Source organism: Palaemon carinicauda, chromosome 23 (assembly GCF_036898095.1).
Source record: "Palaemon carinicauda isolate YSFRI2023 chromosome 23, ASM3689809v2, whole genome shotgun sequence".
Lineage (NCBI taxonomy): Eukaryota > Metazoa > Arthropoda > Malacostraca > Decapoda > Palaemonidae > Palaemon > Palaemon carinicauda.
The window spans coordinates 94003139-94015609 of NC_090747.1; the positions used below are offsets into that span (position 1 = coordinate 94003139).

General features: G+C 34.7%; 1 protein-coding gene across 3 annotated transcripts in view; it reads right to left on the minus strand.

The window, feature by feature from the left end:
* LOC137617256 (pseudouridylate synthase RPUSD2-like) overlaps positions 1 to 12471 on the minus strand; it is a 429291-nt gene that overhangs the window by 17236 nt on the left and 399584 nt on the right. For all 3 annotated transcript variants that reach the window (XM_068347231.1, XM_068347232.1, XM_068347230.1), the window contains exons 8-9: positions 4331 to 4442; positions 2612 to 2802 (exon numbers count right to left, since the gene is read on the minus strand). In XM_068347231.1, the coding sequence (XP_068203332.1) occupies positions 2612 to 2802; positions 4331 to 4442 (303 nt within the window). The remainder of the gene's footprint in view (positions 1 to 2611; positions 2803 to 4330; positions 4443 to 12471) is intronic.

The window sequence follows — 12471 nt, forward strand, 5'->3', positions numbered from 1 at the left end:
CATTATATTGCTCAGACAGTCAAAATTTCCCTCCGTATGCGCACTTTTTGTGGACAAATACAAACAAGAAGAGCACATGGTATGCAGTAAGCAGTCGCACAGCCACCATATGCCACCCAAGCAGCGTTCACATCATTTGCACGCCAGTTTGTTTTGCCTAAGCTTTCATTCCCCCTTGCTGAAACTCTTCCACTCTCCGAGCAGCATCATATATACACAGTATTGTGCAAGCATTTTTGGAACTGTTCTTTGTAGTTGTGACTGTTTTCTTTACTGGGATTGCAATTGTTTATCGTCAAGTTAGCAGTAACATTACAGTACAGCATCTAACAACAGCAATAAAAGAAATTACTTTATCGAGAAGCACGAACAAAGTACATGTGCGGTACACCTGGCAAAGATGTATAATCGTACAACATTGACAATTAGAAATCAAAACAAGTTATGAGAAAAGGTTGCTTACATTGACAAAACAATGGCCGCATTCTTGATAATGCAGGATAGTAGCTTCTCATATTCATATGATAAATGAGAAGCAGTTAGCAGGAGATACAATTAATGAGAACATAATTTGTAAAAAGGAAAGGTATAGTAAGCTGACATTGTAATAAAATAAAAAAAAATCAAGGCAAGCCGTGGCTGGTTTGAAAATTTCATGAGAAGAACTGACATCCATAGTGTTATGTGACATGGTGAGGCTGCGAGCTGTTATGCTTAAAAGGTTCATGAATTTAGTCATTCATGCCCCAGCAAGTGTTCAATTGTGACTAGATTGGTCTGTTCTGGAAGAAGATGCTAAGAAAGACCTTCATAATTGCAGAAGAAAGGGCAATTCCCAGTCAAAAGCCCATGAAAGACTGTAACTTTGCTGTTCTGTACTAAAGCCAACAGGGATTCCTAAATCAAACTTCTCCTATTGTATCATTCATAAAATTCACGAGCCTTCAAAAAAATGCAAGGTGCAGATGAAGCAACAGAACGTTTTGTGGAAATCAAACAACAAGGCTTGGGCGACACACATTTAGCTTTGTGGAATGGGTCATTAAGGTTTTTGGTCCAGAGGTCAAGCAATACAGCAATACTTCATAGAGAAGAATCTCCCACGCCAAACCTTTTTGCTTATGGACAATGCTCTTGCCCTTCCTCCAGCCATTGAGGACAATGTACTGGAGGAACTTGAATTCATTTGAATCAAGTTCCTTCCGTTCAACATCGCGCCAATATTTCAACCCATGAATCAGCAAGTGATCATGAATTTTAAGAAGCTGTACAAAAACGTATGGCTTCAAGGTCACCGAAGGGACCAACCTTACTCTCTCAGAGTTTTGGAAAGAACATTGCTACAACATACGCCTCAAAATGATTGACAAAGCTTGGGAAGGCATTGCCAATGAACTCACAATTCTGAGAGGAGGAAATTGTGGCCTGAATCCACTTGAATGAAATTTTGAGGGATTCAAATCCGTGCAGGAGGTAGAGAACACTAAAATTGTGTCCTTGGGCAAGACAATGGGGTTCAAGCTGGACAAGGAGGATATCAACGATCTTCTGGACGAGCATAGCAATCAGCTGATGACAGAAGCTGGTGAAGTTACATAAGGAACAGCAACAAGAGGTTGCTTAGGAGATTTCATGAGGAGGAAGTGGGATAGTGACAAACCTTTTCCTTCCAGTGAGATAAAGGTGCTACTGAAATGTGGGAAGCCCTGAAAAATTTTGTAGGGACACATCACCCAGATTAAGGGTTCAGCAGGGTGAGCAGTATTTCCATTTACCAACAGCATGAAGCAGCATTTCGATACGATTTTAAAGAAAAGACAAAAGCAATCATCTCTGTATCGGCTCCCAGTGAAACAAACGTAATAGTATAAAAATAAAGGTTAACAACTGTCTAGAAAGTGTAAATCAGGTTATTCAATTGGTGGTAGAGTATGTAGTTCAAGAGATAGAACTCCAGTCAAGTTCTCATTGAGTAAGCAGTAACCCCTCCAATCTCTTATCTCAACTCCCTCACACCAGCTAAGACTCTCCTCAAAAGTATAGTGCTAGTTAATGTCAATATTTCTATTTTTATTCTTTGTATTCATTTCTGATACTGGGGGTTATAATTTGTTCACTAAATTACATTACAAACCTTCGTGTATTTAGAGACATCTGGAATGCGTCAAGTTTATTTCCTTTATTATTATTATTCATGAAGAATTTTTTATGTAGTTTACGAGAAATTTAGGTTACGAGCTGGCTCCCAAATGAATTAAACTCCTAAACCGAGGTACCAATGTGCTATGTATGATGGTTTTAATAAATGTTAATGCTATAACAGAAAGGTGCATTAACTTGTGCAGTATAGTAACAATAGTAAACACTTATACCTTAGTAGTACAGTAGTTTATGAACAGAACAAATACCTATAATTCCTCTGAAAATTTTAATGAATAAATTAATCAAAATATAAATCTTCTATGAAGTTTCTAATCTATACGATAACAGTAGACTGTTACCTAAAATAATGATATACATACTGTAGTCTTAATGAGCCTATTGAGTACAACTTTTACTTTGATAAGGTTTTTCCATTGAATAACAATACAAAATAACAACAATACTGTACCTAAGTACTGGAGATGGACTCGAATCTGATGCATACGGCCTGTGTGAGGTCGGCACAATACTACTGATGTTTTTCCATTGTATGATAGCCGCTGGAACTCTGTGCGGCACTCTTTTCCAGTTGGGGATACTTTACATACCCCTATCTTGTAACTCACGACCTCAATAGGTTCATTGCATTCAATGTGTTCCCTGTAAAATAGAAAAAAATTATTACCAGCATTCTGAATACATGCGTGTAAGATACTCAAACTAAAGTAATCAACTTGGGAAGTATCCTGGCACATTAGACTGTGGTATTCAAATAAAAATTATTTTATTAACAGTAACGTTACTGTATTAACAAACCCAATGGCAACTAATATTCTTTGACCTTATATTAAAATAGCAATTAAGATTTTTTTAAATGAGTAACATTTCAAAAACTTTTTTCCTAAGCAGCAAATATAAAGCCCTGTCCACACGATCGAGCATGCCTGACGGGCAAACAGTGATACCAGACCACAATAGATAGTAAGAATGAGGGTTAATGATGTCAGAAGTGGGAAAACCACAGACAGGGATCTGGCATCATACAGTGTTGCTAGATCCCTGCCTGTAGTTTTCCCGCTTTTGATGTCATCAACCCTCATTTTCACTAACTATTGTGGCCTGGCATCACTGTTCTAAAAACTTAGCAGACTTCCCATTAATTAATCTTGGCTATCACCAATTGATATACAATACATTACCTATAACTAACTGATACCACTTGGTCCTAATGCATGCTACAAATAAGTACCGGTAAACTAAGGAGAAAAGGTCTATTTTCTTTGGATCTAGTACTGTACAAGAGACTTTTTACTCTATTAAAGAAGTCCTCTACTACAGGATGTGTAATTTTGTTTTAACTTCTTATGGAGCAAGAGGATGCCAAACCTTAAAAACTAGAATAATATAATAGTAATGTATATAAAAATGTGTATGCTATTTTTCCAGTACATCATCAACTCCAGTAGTGTTTTCACTTGCATAAAGTATAAATACAGATGTAGTACTGTATATCAGTCATCACAAATATAAGGTTTAATTTGAGCTTTGTATATATTTCTAGATATCCTCCTATCAATAAAAAATATCTTCAAATAGGATTATTTGGTATTCTTTACTTTCCTGGTTCTTTGGGGGAGTGATTATTGTAACACACTTTTCATTACCATTTAGATGTTAAGTTTTGTGCTTAAAGGGTTATTCTTTAAATTATTTTTCCCTACACTTCAATCTTGTGTTCTTTCTGATAACTTTCGCATTACTGTACGGAACACAATGCAGTGATGGCTAAGGTGACCAATTGTCCTCTACATAGTGATGCTAATTCCTTAACCTACACTATATAATTAACAACTCTTACCAATTTATTCAAATTTCAAGGTATGTTCAAATTTAGTGCTCAATAAACCAGTAGTGGAAATAACTACACACACCAACACAGTTAAAGTACGGTATGTTAGGTTCACAGTAAAGTGCACAAAGAAATTTACTTTACAGTAACTTGCTGAGCTTGCTACAAAAGTATTTACTTAAACTCAAATAAGTTGTTTATTACTGCACAATCTAAAATGCTTTACTTAATCATTCAGTTTTAGTCAACATTTACAATTGAATTACAAGTAACTAATGTAAGTGCATTGTACTGGAAGCTAAATGCAATTTAGAGAGAAAGAAATTATAAGTTTCATACCTGGGGAATTCTCCTTCTACTCGACACACATATTCTTTTGTCACCTGTCGAGTCCGTATCTGCTGTTCCATTTCACGGGCCTTTTTAGGTGTTCGTCCAAACAGCAAAAGGCCTAAAGGAAACTTTAGTACTTAGACAAAGATGAAAAAAAAAACATATATTTTAAGAACCAATATATGGCCAGGGAAACAATGACTACATTTACCCAATGAAGTATTGTCTTGTGAAATATTCTTTAAAATACTGTACAGTACTAGATTTATCGAGACATTATAGACAAGGTAATTTATGGTATATGTGCGTACCAGCAATTTTCATATAGTAGTACATTTAATTATGATTGATGAGTGTTTGTTACTAATGTCAGCAGCGGTAACAAAGTCAATTTACACTCCTAACACCAAGAAAATATATACTGTACAGCACTATACACTGAAAACACAAATGATTAATTAGAAAGGAACTCTTTACCTTTCTTGCTTGGGTTAAATGAAATTAACCTTCACTGTGAAATTATTTAAGTACTAGCTGTTCATAAAAGTTTTACCTTATCACATACACAATAATCTAGATGCAACAATTCCATGGGCTGAAAATGTCTTTGTACTCTTTTCAGTCTTATTGGAATTTTGTGATTAAAATTCAAAACAAGTCTCTTTTGTAATGAATACACATTGTGGTTGGTCGTCATCTGGATAACGTTCAACTACAGTTGGGTACTTCTTTAAATGTCTTTACAGTTCTGTATTCAACGTATAACTACATAACTTCAGATTGAGATGGCTTTTTATTTAAAATTACATGAAATGGGAAATATATATATTCCCTATACCAACATATATGCATGTAATAAATACTGATTTTATACAGGAAACTAAGTAAACGAACAGCAACACTTCTTTCCACCCCTCGCCAAGGCTGGGTTTGAATTACTAACACAACAACCTTGAATTTATTATTTAGGATTGATAGTCTTCTAGCAGTTACTTGGTGATGGTTCATGACAAAAAATCCAATGAAAAAATAAGTACTGTACTGTATATGGAAATATCTATCAATAATATAGCACATATGATTAAGTCTTGTACTTAACTGAAATGGGCATTGACTATTTACAATAAAATATTAAATCCTAACCAAAAAAAATTACTATGAATGTCTTAATATTTTCGTATCTGTTTTAGTCAACAAGAAGTTGACATGTACAGTAAAACTTCGTGTAATATCCATGCATGGTGCTTACTGTTCACTATTCAGTTGCTTGTTGGAATTATTCTACGACTGATCTCTCACTGCAAAGATAAGACCAGTCTGGCCACTGGAGTCAAGATAATTAAAGACTAATCCAGAACAAAAATTAAATCTACTGCTCCACGCTTTACGACTAGTTAGCTTAAGAAGAATTAGTCGCTTGGTGAAAATGGTTAAGCTACCTAAGGCTGCTAAGACAGTTTGATTTTACTTTAGCTTACTATATTAAAGTTCTTTTGTCTTTTATGAAGTATGCCTAATATACTTAAAAAAAAAAACTATATAAAACCTACAAGGAATTTTTTTAACTATATCTTTAACAACAATCCATAACCTCTGAATGTAGGCTAGGTAAACCTATGGAAGCCTTGCCCAGCTCTACGGAATCCATTATGATTCTATCACTCATCATTCTTATAAGAATTATCAACTATCTACAAGATTTCTTTGTGGATTCTTTCCTCGATTCACAAGCAATATATTGCAAATAATTAGACACAGGAATGTTTGTTGTTGTCTACAAGGCCGACCTACTGCCTCAAACTCTACAGATGTCATGTTCTGTTATGAATTAATATTTGTCTAAAATATTTTCAAGCTTTCGTTTGATATCAAGTAGCATGTTTCTCTATCTAGCGTAATTTCTACTACTAGTAGACACATTCTGTAGGGCCTATGTACAAGTGGACAAGGAAAGGGTACGATGATTCTATCTCCCTAAAAATATTTTGATTTCTTCAATTATAATTAATTCTTCAGTGCTACATTTGGTTAACAATGAATAACATGTATAGCTAAATTCTACAAAGTATACTTCTTGATAAAGATACTGGGCTGAAAGAAAAAATCATCAAGATAGAAATGTTTCTGCAAGTAGAAAACATAAGTAATTATTAAAGTAGTAAGCTAAATACAGTATTGTATAATTCAAGGCTTATTGAATAATTCAATACTTTTAAAAGTATTTTTTTTGTCAAAAATATAATAAAAAATAAAATTTTATGATATTCAAAGATTAACCAGATAAAAAATTTTCAATTGGTAACTTTTACACCAACGGTACTTGCTCTCACTTTTTCTGGAGCCTGACATTTATAAGATATGAAAAAAAAGTATTGTCAACACACCTACGCATCAACAATATTGTACAGGAGGTGAATTCCTATTGTAATTATTAAAATAAAAAGGAGCTTAGAATTTATAACCAAAAAATTCACACATGAAACTAAGAAACTTTAAAATGGTAATGCCTCAGACTTGATCTTGTAAATATGCTAAATAATAACTATGCTTTTCTCTATAATAAGCCTTGCTACAAAATGACTTCATTCAAAGTAGTCACTAAGTGAGGATTAGATACAGTAGCATGGCACAACTATTTTGAAGTTAATTATTGTCTACAGTATATCAAATATTTCATAGCTATTCATTTTTGTCATGGATGATAATCACCAAATAAGTACTCTATTGTAACACTGAGAAACAAAATTGGAATACAGCAAGGACTTATAAAAAATATCAGGTTTAAGCATGTGGTTTCCTTTACAAAATCAGTTTCAATTACATTGGCCAAATGCATTAAAACAGAAAACAGTTGTCAAATTGAAAACGCATTGCAGATTAGAAAGTGACTATTATTTGTATGAACCTCCCATGATGTTCATATTACTTCTTCTCCAGAAGTTTGGTTTATTGCTGTTTACCCCCAAATATTTACAGTACTAAGAACTTTCCCTTTTCCTTTCCTTTCAAAAGATGCATGCCCCTTGTAAAGTAATGAAACATGTTAGTGGTTACTGGCAAGTAGCATGCTAAGTTTCCCATTCTTCAGTTTCTCCGTCGCAGTGGTTTAGTAAAGAAGTGTCCCCCTTCGCAATTACTGTATGGTAAATGTTTATTGCAGTTTAAGTTAGTCTATCTGCTGGTTTGGTTAGCATTTCTGCACAAGGAAAACAATGATTTAAAAGGGATTTTGACGCAAATAACCGTTGTGAAGGGTACGATATCTCAATTCCTCTCAAGGAAAATTTATTTCAAGTTAAGGTTCATAGAACCAAAGAGTATACACTGCAGTGGTAAAGATTCTGCGTTGTAAACAAATGACTGCTATTTGGTTCTCATAATGGCTGAGGAAAGTAATTTTTAGTTCAAGAGGGAATTACTGTACTCGCTTACCCGTAAAGTCATTACTATTATCAATATTATTATTTGCTAAGCTACAACTCTAGTTGGAAAAGCAGGATGCTATAAGGCCAAGGGCTCCTACGGGGAAAATAGCCCAGTGTTTCTCACTGAAACATAAAATTGTGAGCCTGAATGTATTCTCCAACAGGAGAACTATAACCCAAGACAGTTGAAGACTATGTTACAGAGGTGATGGCACTACCCAAGACTAGAGAACAATGGTTTGAATTTGGAGTATCATTCTCCAAGAAAGGTCTTTTCTACCCTTACCAAGAGGAAAGTAGCCACTGAACAATTACAGTGCAGTAGTTAACCCCTTTGGGCAAAGAAGATTTTTTTGGGTTATGTAAGGTAAGTCAGGTATATTAAAAAAGAGGAGAATGCGAGAAGATTATGCAAGATTATTTGGTGTATGTGTAGGAGAAAAAAAAAAAAAAGTCATAACTAGAGGGATCCAATGAAGTACTATCTGTCTAGTCAAAGGACTCAATAACTCTCAACAAACAGTATCTTATGTTAGTGATGAACCTTTTTAGGTCTTGACTTATTTAGCTTCTTTTGTTATTCTTAAAAGGCCAATGATCCTTCTCTTGTGGGCAGTAGGTCTGACACACCTGCCAAGTTACTTACACTAACCTAACTTCCATAGTCAGATCTAATGGTCATAAATGCATAGTATTACTTTAGTAAGGGTTCTAAACATTCACTGCACCTTAATGAGTTTAATTCCTCAATGAATTGCAGTCCTCTTGTAGAGTCTTTAATTCTTTAAGTCCTTCAGCAACTAAACCCTTGCATTTCCGCAACCCTAGTTCAACGCTCTCCAACTAGACTGAAATTTTTCTAATTTTCTCACTTTGCCCTGATCACTCTCTTTATGCCCCTCCATAGCCATGTGTGCAATGCAATATGAGCACACTATACAGTATAGGTGTAACATTGCCCAGAATTTAATGTGCAAGGCAAGAACAGGGAACCCAATACGACATAAATACCAAAGAAATATTGTCTCCCCTGCTCTAGGACCAGTGTATCAACACGCACAGCATGGAGACATGAATTAATTTAAACTTGCCACAGCTGAAATTTGTCTATGAGTGACATGTGTGGCATTGTAAAAAGGAAGCATCCTCTCCATTAAATGCCACAACAAACCTTCAACCACAATTTTCAATCAAAGGAATACAACAGTGCTCCACTCCCTTGCATGAGACTAGGGAGGGAGGGCTTTGGAGACCACACAGCACCTCCCAAAAATAAGTTTTTCCTTCATCAAAACTCCTTTTTGGGGGGCTGAAGTGCTGTGTAGTCTTCAAGGACTTAGTACCACAGCATTAATAAGTAGACTTGTGCCTGTTCTACAACAACCGTCTGCAACCAAACAAAACCAACACATGCCCATGTTCCCATGAGTATGAAGTAAAAGTAACAAGTCTAACTGTTACCTCACAAGGGTGACTAAAGAATATTGATTCCCCAACATTCCATTTATCTGCCTCTGAAGGGACTAGTTGATTTGGTACTTCTCTCTTGACTACCCCTGAAGTTGTCACAAAGGCGCAAAGAACCATGCATGAATATTATACTGCTTGGATTTATTTCGGGTAGTGTTCAATAAACACCCTATGCCCAGACCAACCTGAAAACCAAGATATCCTGAAATTGCATACAGTATTAGCAAAGAATGTTAGTGAAGAGGCAATTTTTCCTACATCGTGAGTTTTAGGGATGGAGACAGGATCAGCTTTTTAATCATGGTCATCAAAATACAGATAGCCCCTGTTGAAAGGAACTTGTGGTCTGAGTATTTTGAAACAAACTACCTTATGAAGTTGTGGATCTCTGTAAATATAATTTTAAGATTGCTATCTTCTGACTCTAAAACCAAGATATAGAGTGAATCTCGTCTCTGAAGAGGCTTTTTGTTTTGGCTTGAATAAGAAGACCTGGGGTCTGAATTAGAATAAGACCTTGTATTATTGTAATTCCTGGTCCCTCAGGAAAACCACTTGTTCACCGACTCTTGCTCCCATGACTAAAGCAATTAAAAATATAAATTTCCGAAGTCGAGACATAAACCGTTCTCGTTTTTGAAGAAGCTCTTCATTTTTGGCTAGAAAAAGTTGACTGGATCAGAATTAGAATGCAACCTGGGATTATTGTAATACCTGATCCCCCTAAACAACCACAATAAAAATTATAACTTTTGTAAAAGTTCTTTAAAGGGGATGGAGGAATGATCTAACTTAGCCAGAGACTAAAGAACCCTATCTGGAGACCAAGAAATCATAGTTATGGGTGGAGATGGTCTATATAAAGCAAAAGACTGGGTGATCTCATGGAACACGTCCGAGTTAAAATCCACGTCAAAGGCACAATTGAGAGGTTATGTTAAAACTGATATGACAGTATATTTGATGGCTGGAGCCTCCTCTCCTCAAAGAGGTGGACTTAAAAAGAAGCATAGAAGACTATAAGGACTGCTCAGTAAATGAAAGGACTTAATTGGGGTACTACTAAATATTTGTTATCCTCACTAACAATAAATTGGGCTAGAGATATCTCCCTATAATTTAGAAACTTCAAAGGGAGTGTGATGTTCCAAGGCTTTAGTAGTTTTTGACCAAATAACATTAAGCATACAGTCCACTTTATCCATAAATTTTCACTACATGTTATATATTTTAAATTTAACCTATATCTTTCATTCAATGTCTGAAATTTGGAAATATGAACATCACGGGAGATTATTTCTATTCTCGCCTGATGTTAAAATGCATACCACCCACCTCCCTACTGACTTGTAATGTCAAGGAATAGAAACTGAAGAATGGGAAACTTTTCATGCTTCTTACCATTAACTTTACTGGGCATGCATCTTTTGAAAGGTGAGAAAAGTGGAAGTTTATTTTTTTATAAATTTTGGGGGTAAACGTCAATAAACAGCTTCTGAAGAAGCAATATGAACATCAGGTAAGTATAAAATATTTTTCTATAATTAAAATTAATTTTTCTATTTAAGCTAAACCATAAAGATTAACAAAATGAATTAGTTGGTTCAGTAGTACAAGATGTACTGGCATTTCATATGCAATGATCATTCATTTTGCAATAGGTGTTCCTTCAACAACATTATTTGTTGAAAATGGAATAAAATTTTGATTATGCTGAACATGCATCTGGGATCTTACAGAAATCTACAAAGAGAATATTTAATCAACATGAAATTTAACCAAGTACTATCTCTGCAATGTACTTCAATTTCTGAATGTGTAAAATTGACAAATTATTTATAGCCATAGAGTTAGCAACACAAGTATGCAGGGGATTCAGAATTAGTCCTACACCATTCATGTACATATATGCTGTTGCTACACAAATACCTATAAAATGAAATGGCTATGAAGCTTTACTGTCCATTGTATCTGGTTTAAGAAGAGAGAATCAAGACTGACCACATGGTCAAGATGATCACCATATAGCATGAAAGTTCCAACAGAACTACATTAAACTTTATTTCAGATATCAAACTTCAAAACACAAGACACAACTGCACAAATAGTGCTGCAATACTGATATTCCTACAGGATAATTATTACGGATATTTCTAGGACTGATTTTCAAATTAAACAATTCAAAACAATCAAAGCACGTTGGGTGTAAAATTTATCACAGAAATTTAACAGTAGTGGAATCCTTGATATTAATCAAGGTATTTATAGAACTTTTTATTATCAAGTCTTATGGGTTTGTCTGATAGTGTCTTCAGTACAGTATTTTTAAACATTTATGTACAGTTCATATATCCACTCAACCATATAATCATATGATCTTGTATAACTTCAATTTTAGTGAATAGTAATGAACTAAAGTCATTGATTCTCCATTGAACAATCTTCAAAGTGGATTTTATTTGAATAATACTGTTCTAGTCTTCAGGCCATATAAATCACATTCCAAAATGGCCCTTGTTACAATGGTGTGGTCTTTGTTTTTGGTATGAAAATCTTCCAACTTACAAACTTCAAATTTAGAAAGTAAAGTACAAGTACTGTTAAAAATAAAATATTTCACTCGATTTTTCTAATTTCTTTCAGCTGACATAAATAAGATTTCTGGAGGCCATCAGTAAATGCAACAACTAATTCCATAATTTTTCATCACTGATGAAATGAATATTAATTCTATTTGAGGCATTCTAGCACAATATATGACTTTTAAAATTGTTTCTTACATTTTCTTTTGTAATGCCATTTTGAAAAGTCAAACAAGAACAATCTGACGAGTATTTTGCACTTAAGTGGGATACCCACAGATATCCTCTAACTCACTTCCTACTGCAGTATAACATGCAGCTTAATAGCATCATACACAGAGCTGAAATAGTTCTAAAATATCTTCTATATTTGTGAAAGAGAAATGATTTCTATGAACCTCCCCTGATGAGCTCGTATTGCTTCTTTCGAAGCTTGGCTTATATCAATGTTTACCCCTAAACCTAAAAATATTGTGTTTTCTTTCCTTTCAATAGGCTTGCAGTAGGCCTCTAGTACAGTATTGAGGCAATCTACCAGTTAATGGCAATAACCATCAGGATTCCACTCTAGCAGACATTACAGCCGGAATGCTAAGAATCTTAGTCCTTATAAGAGGACACTTTACCAATCTTTTCCAACAGACCCCTGTAGAAGAACTATATAACTATC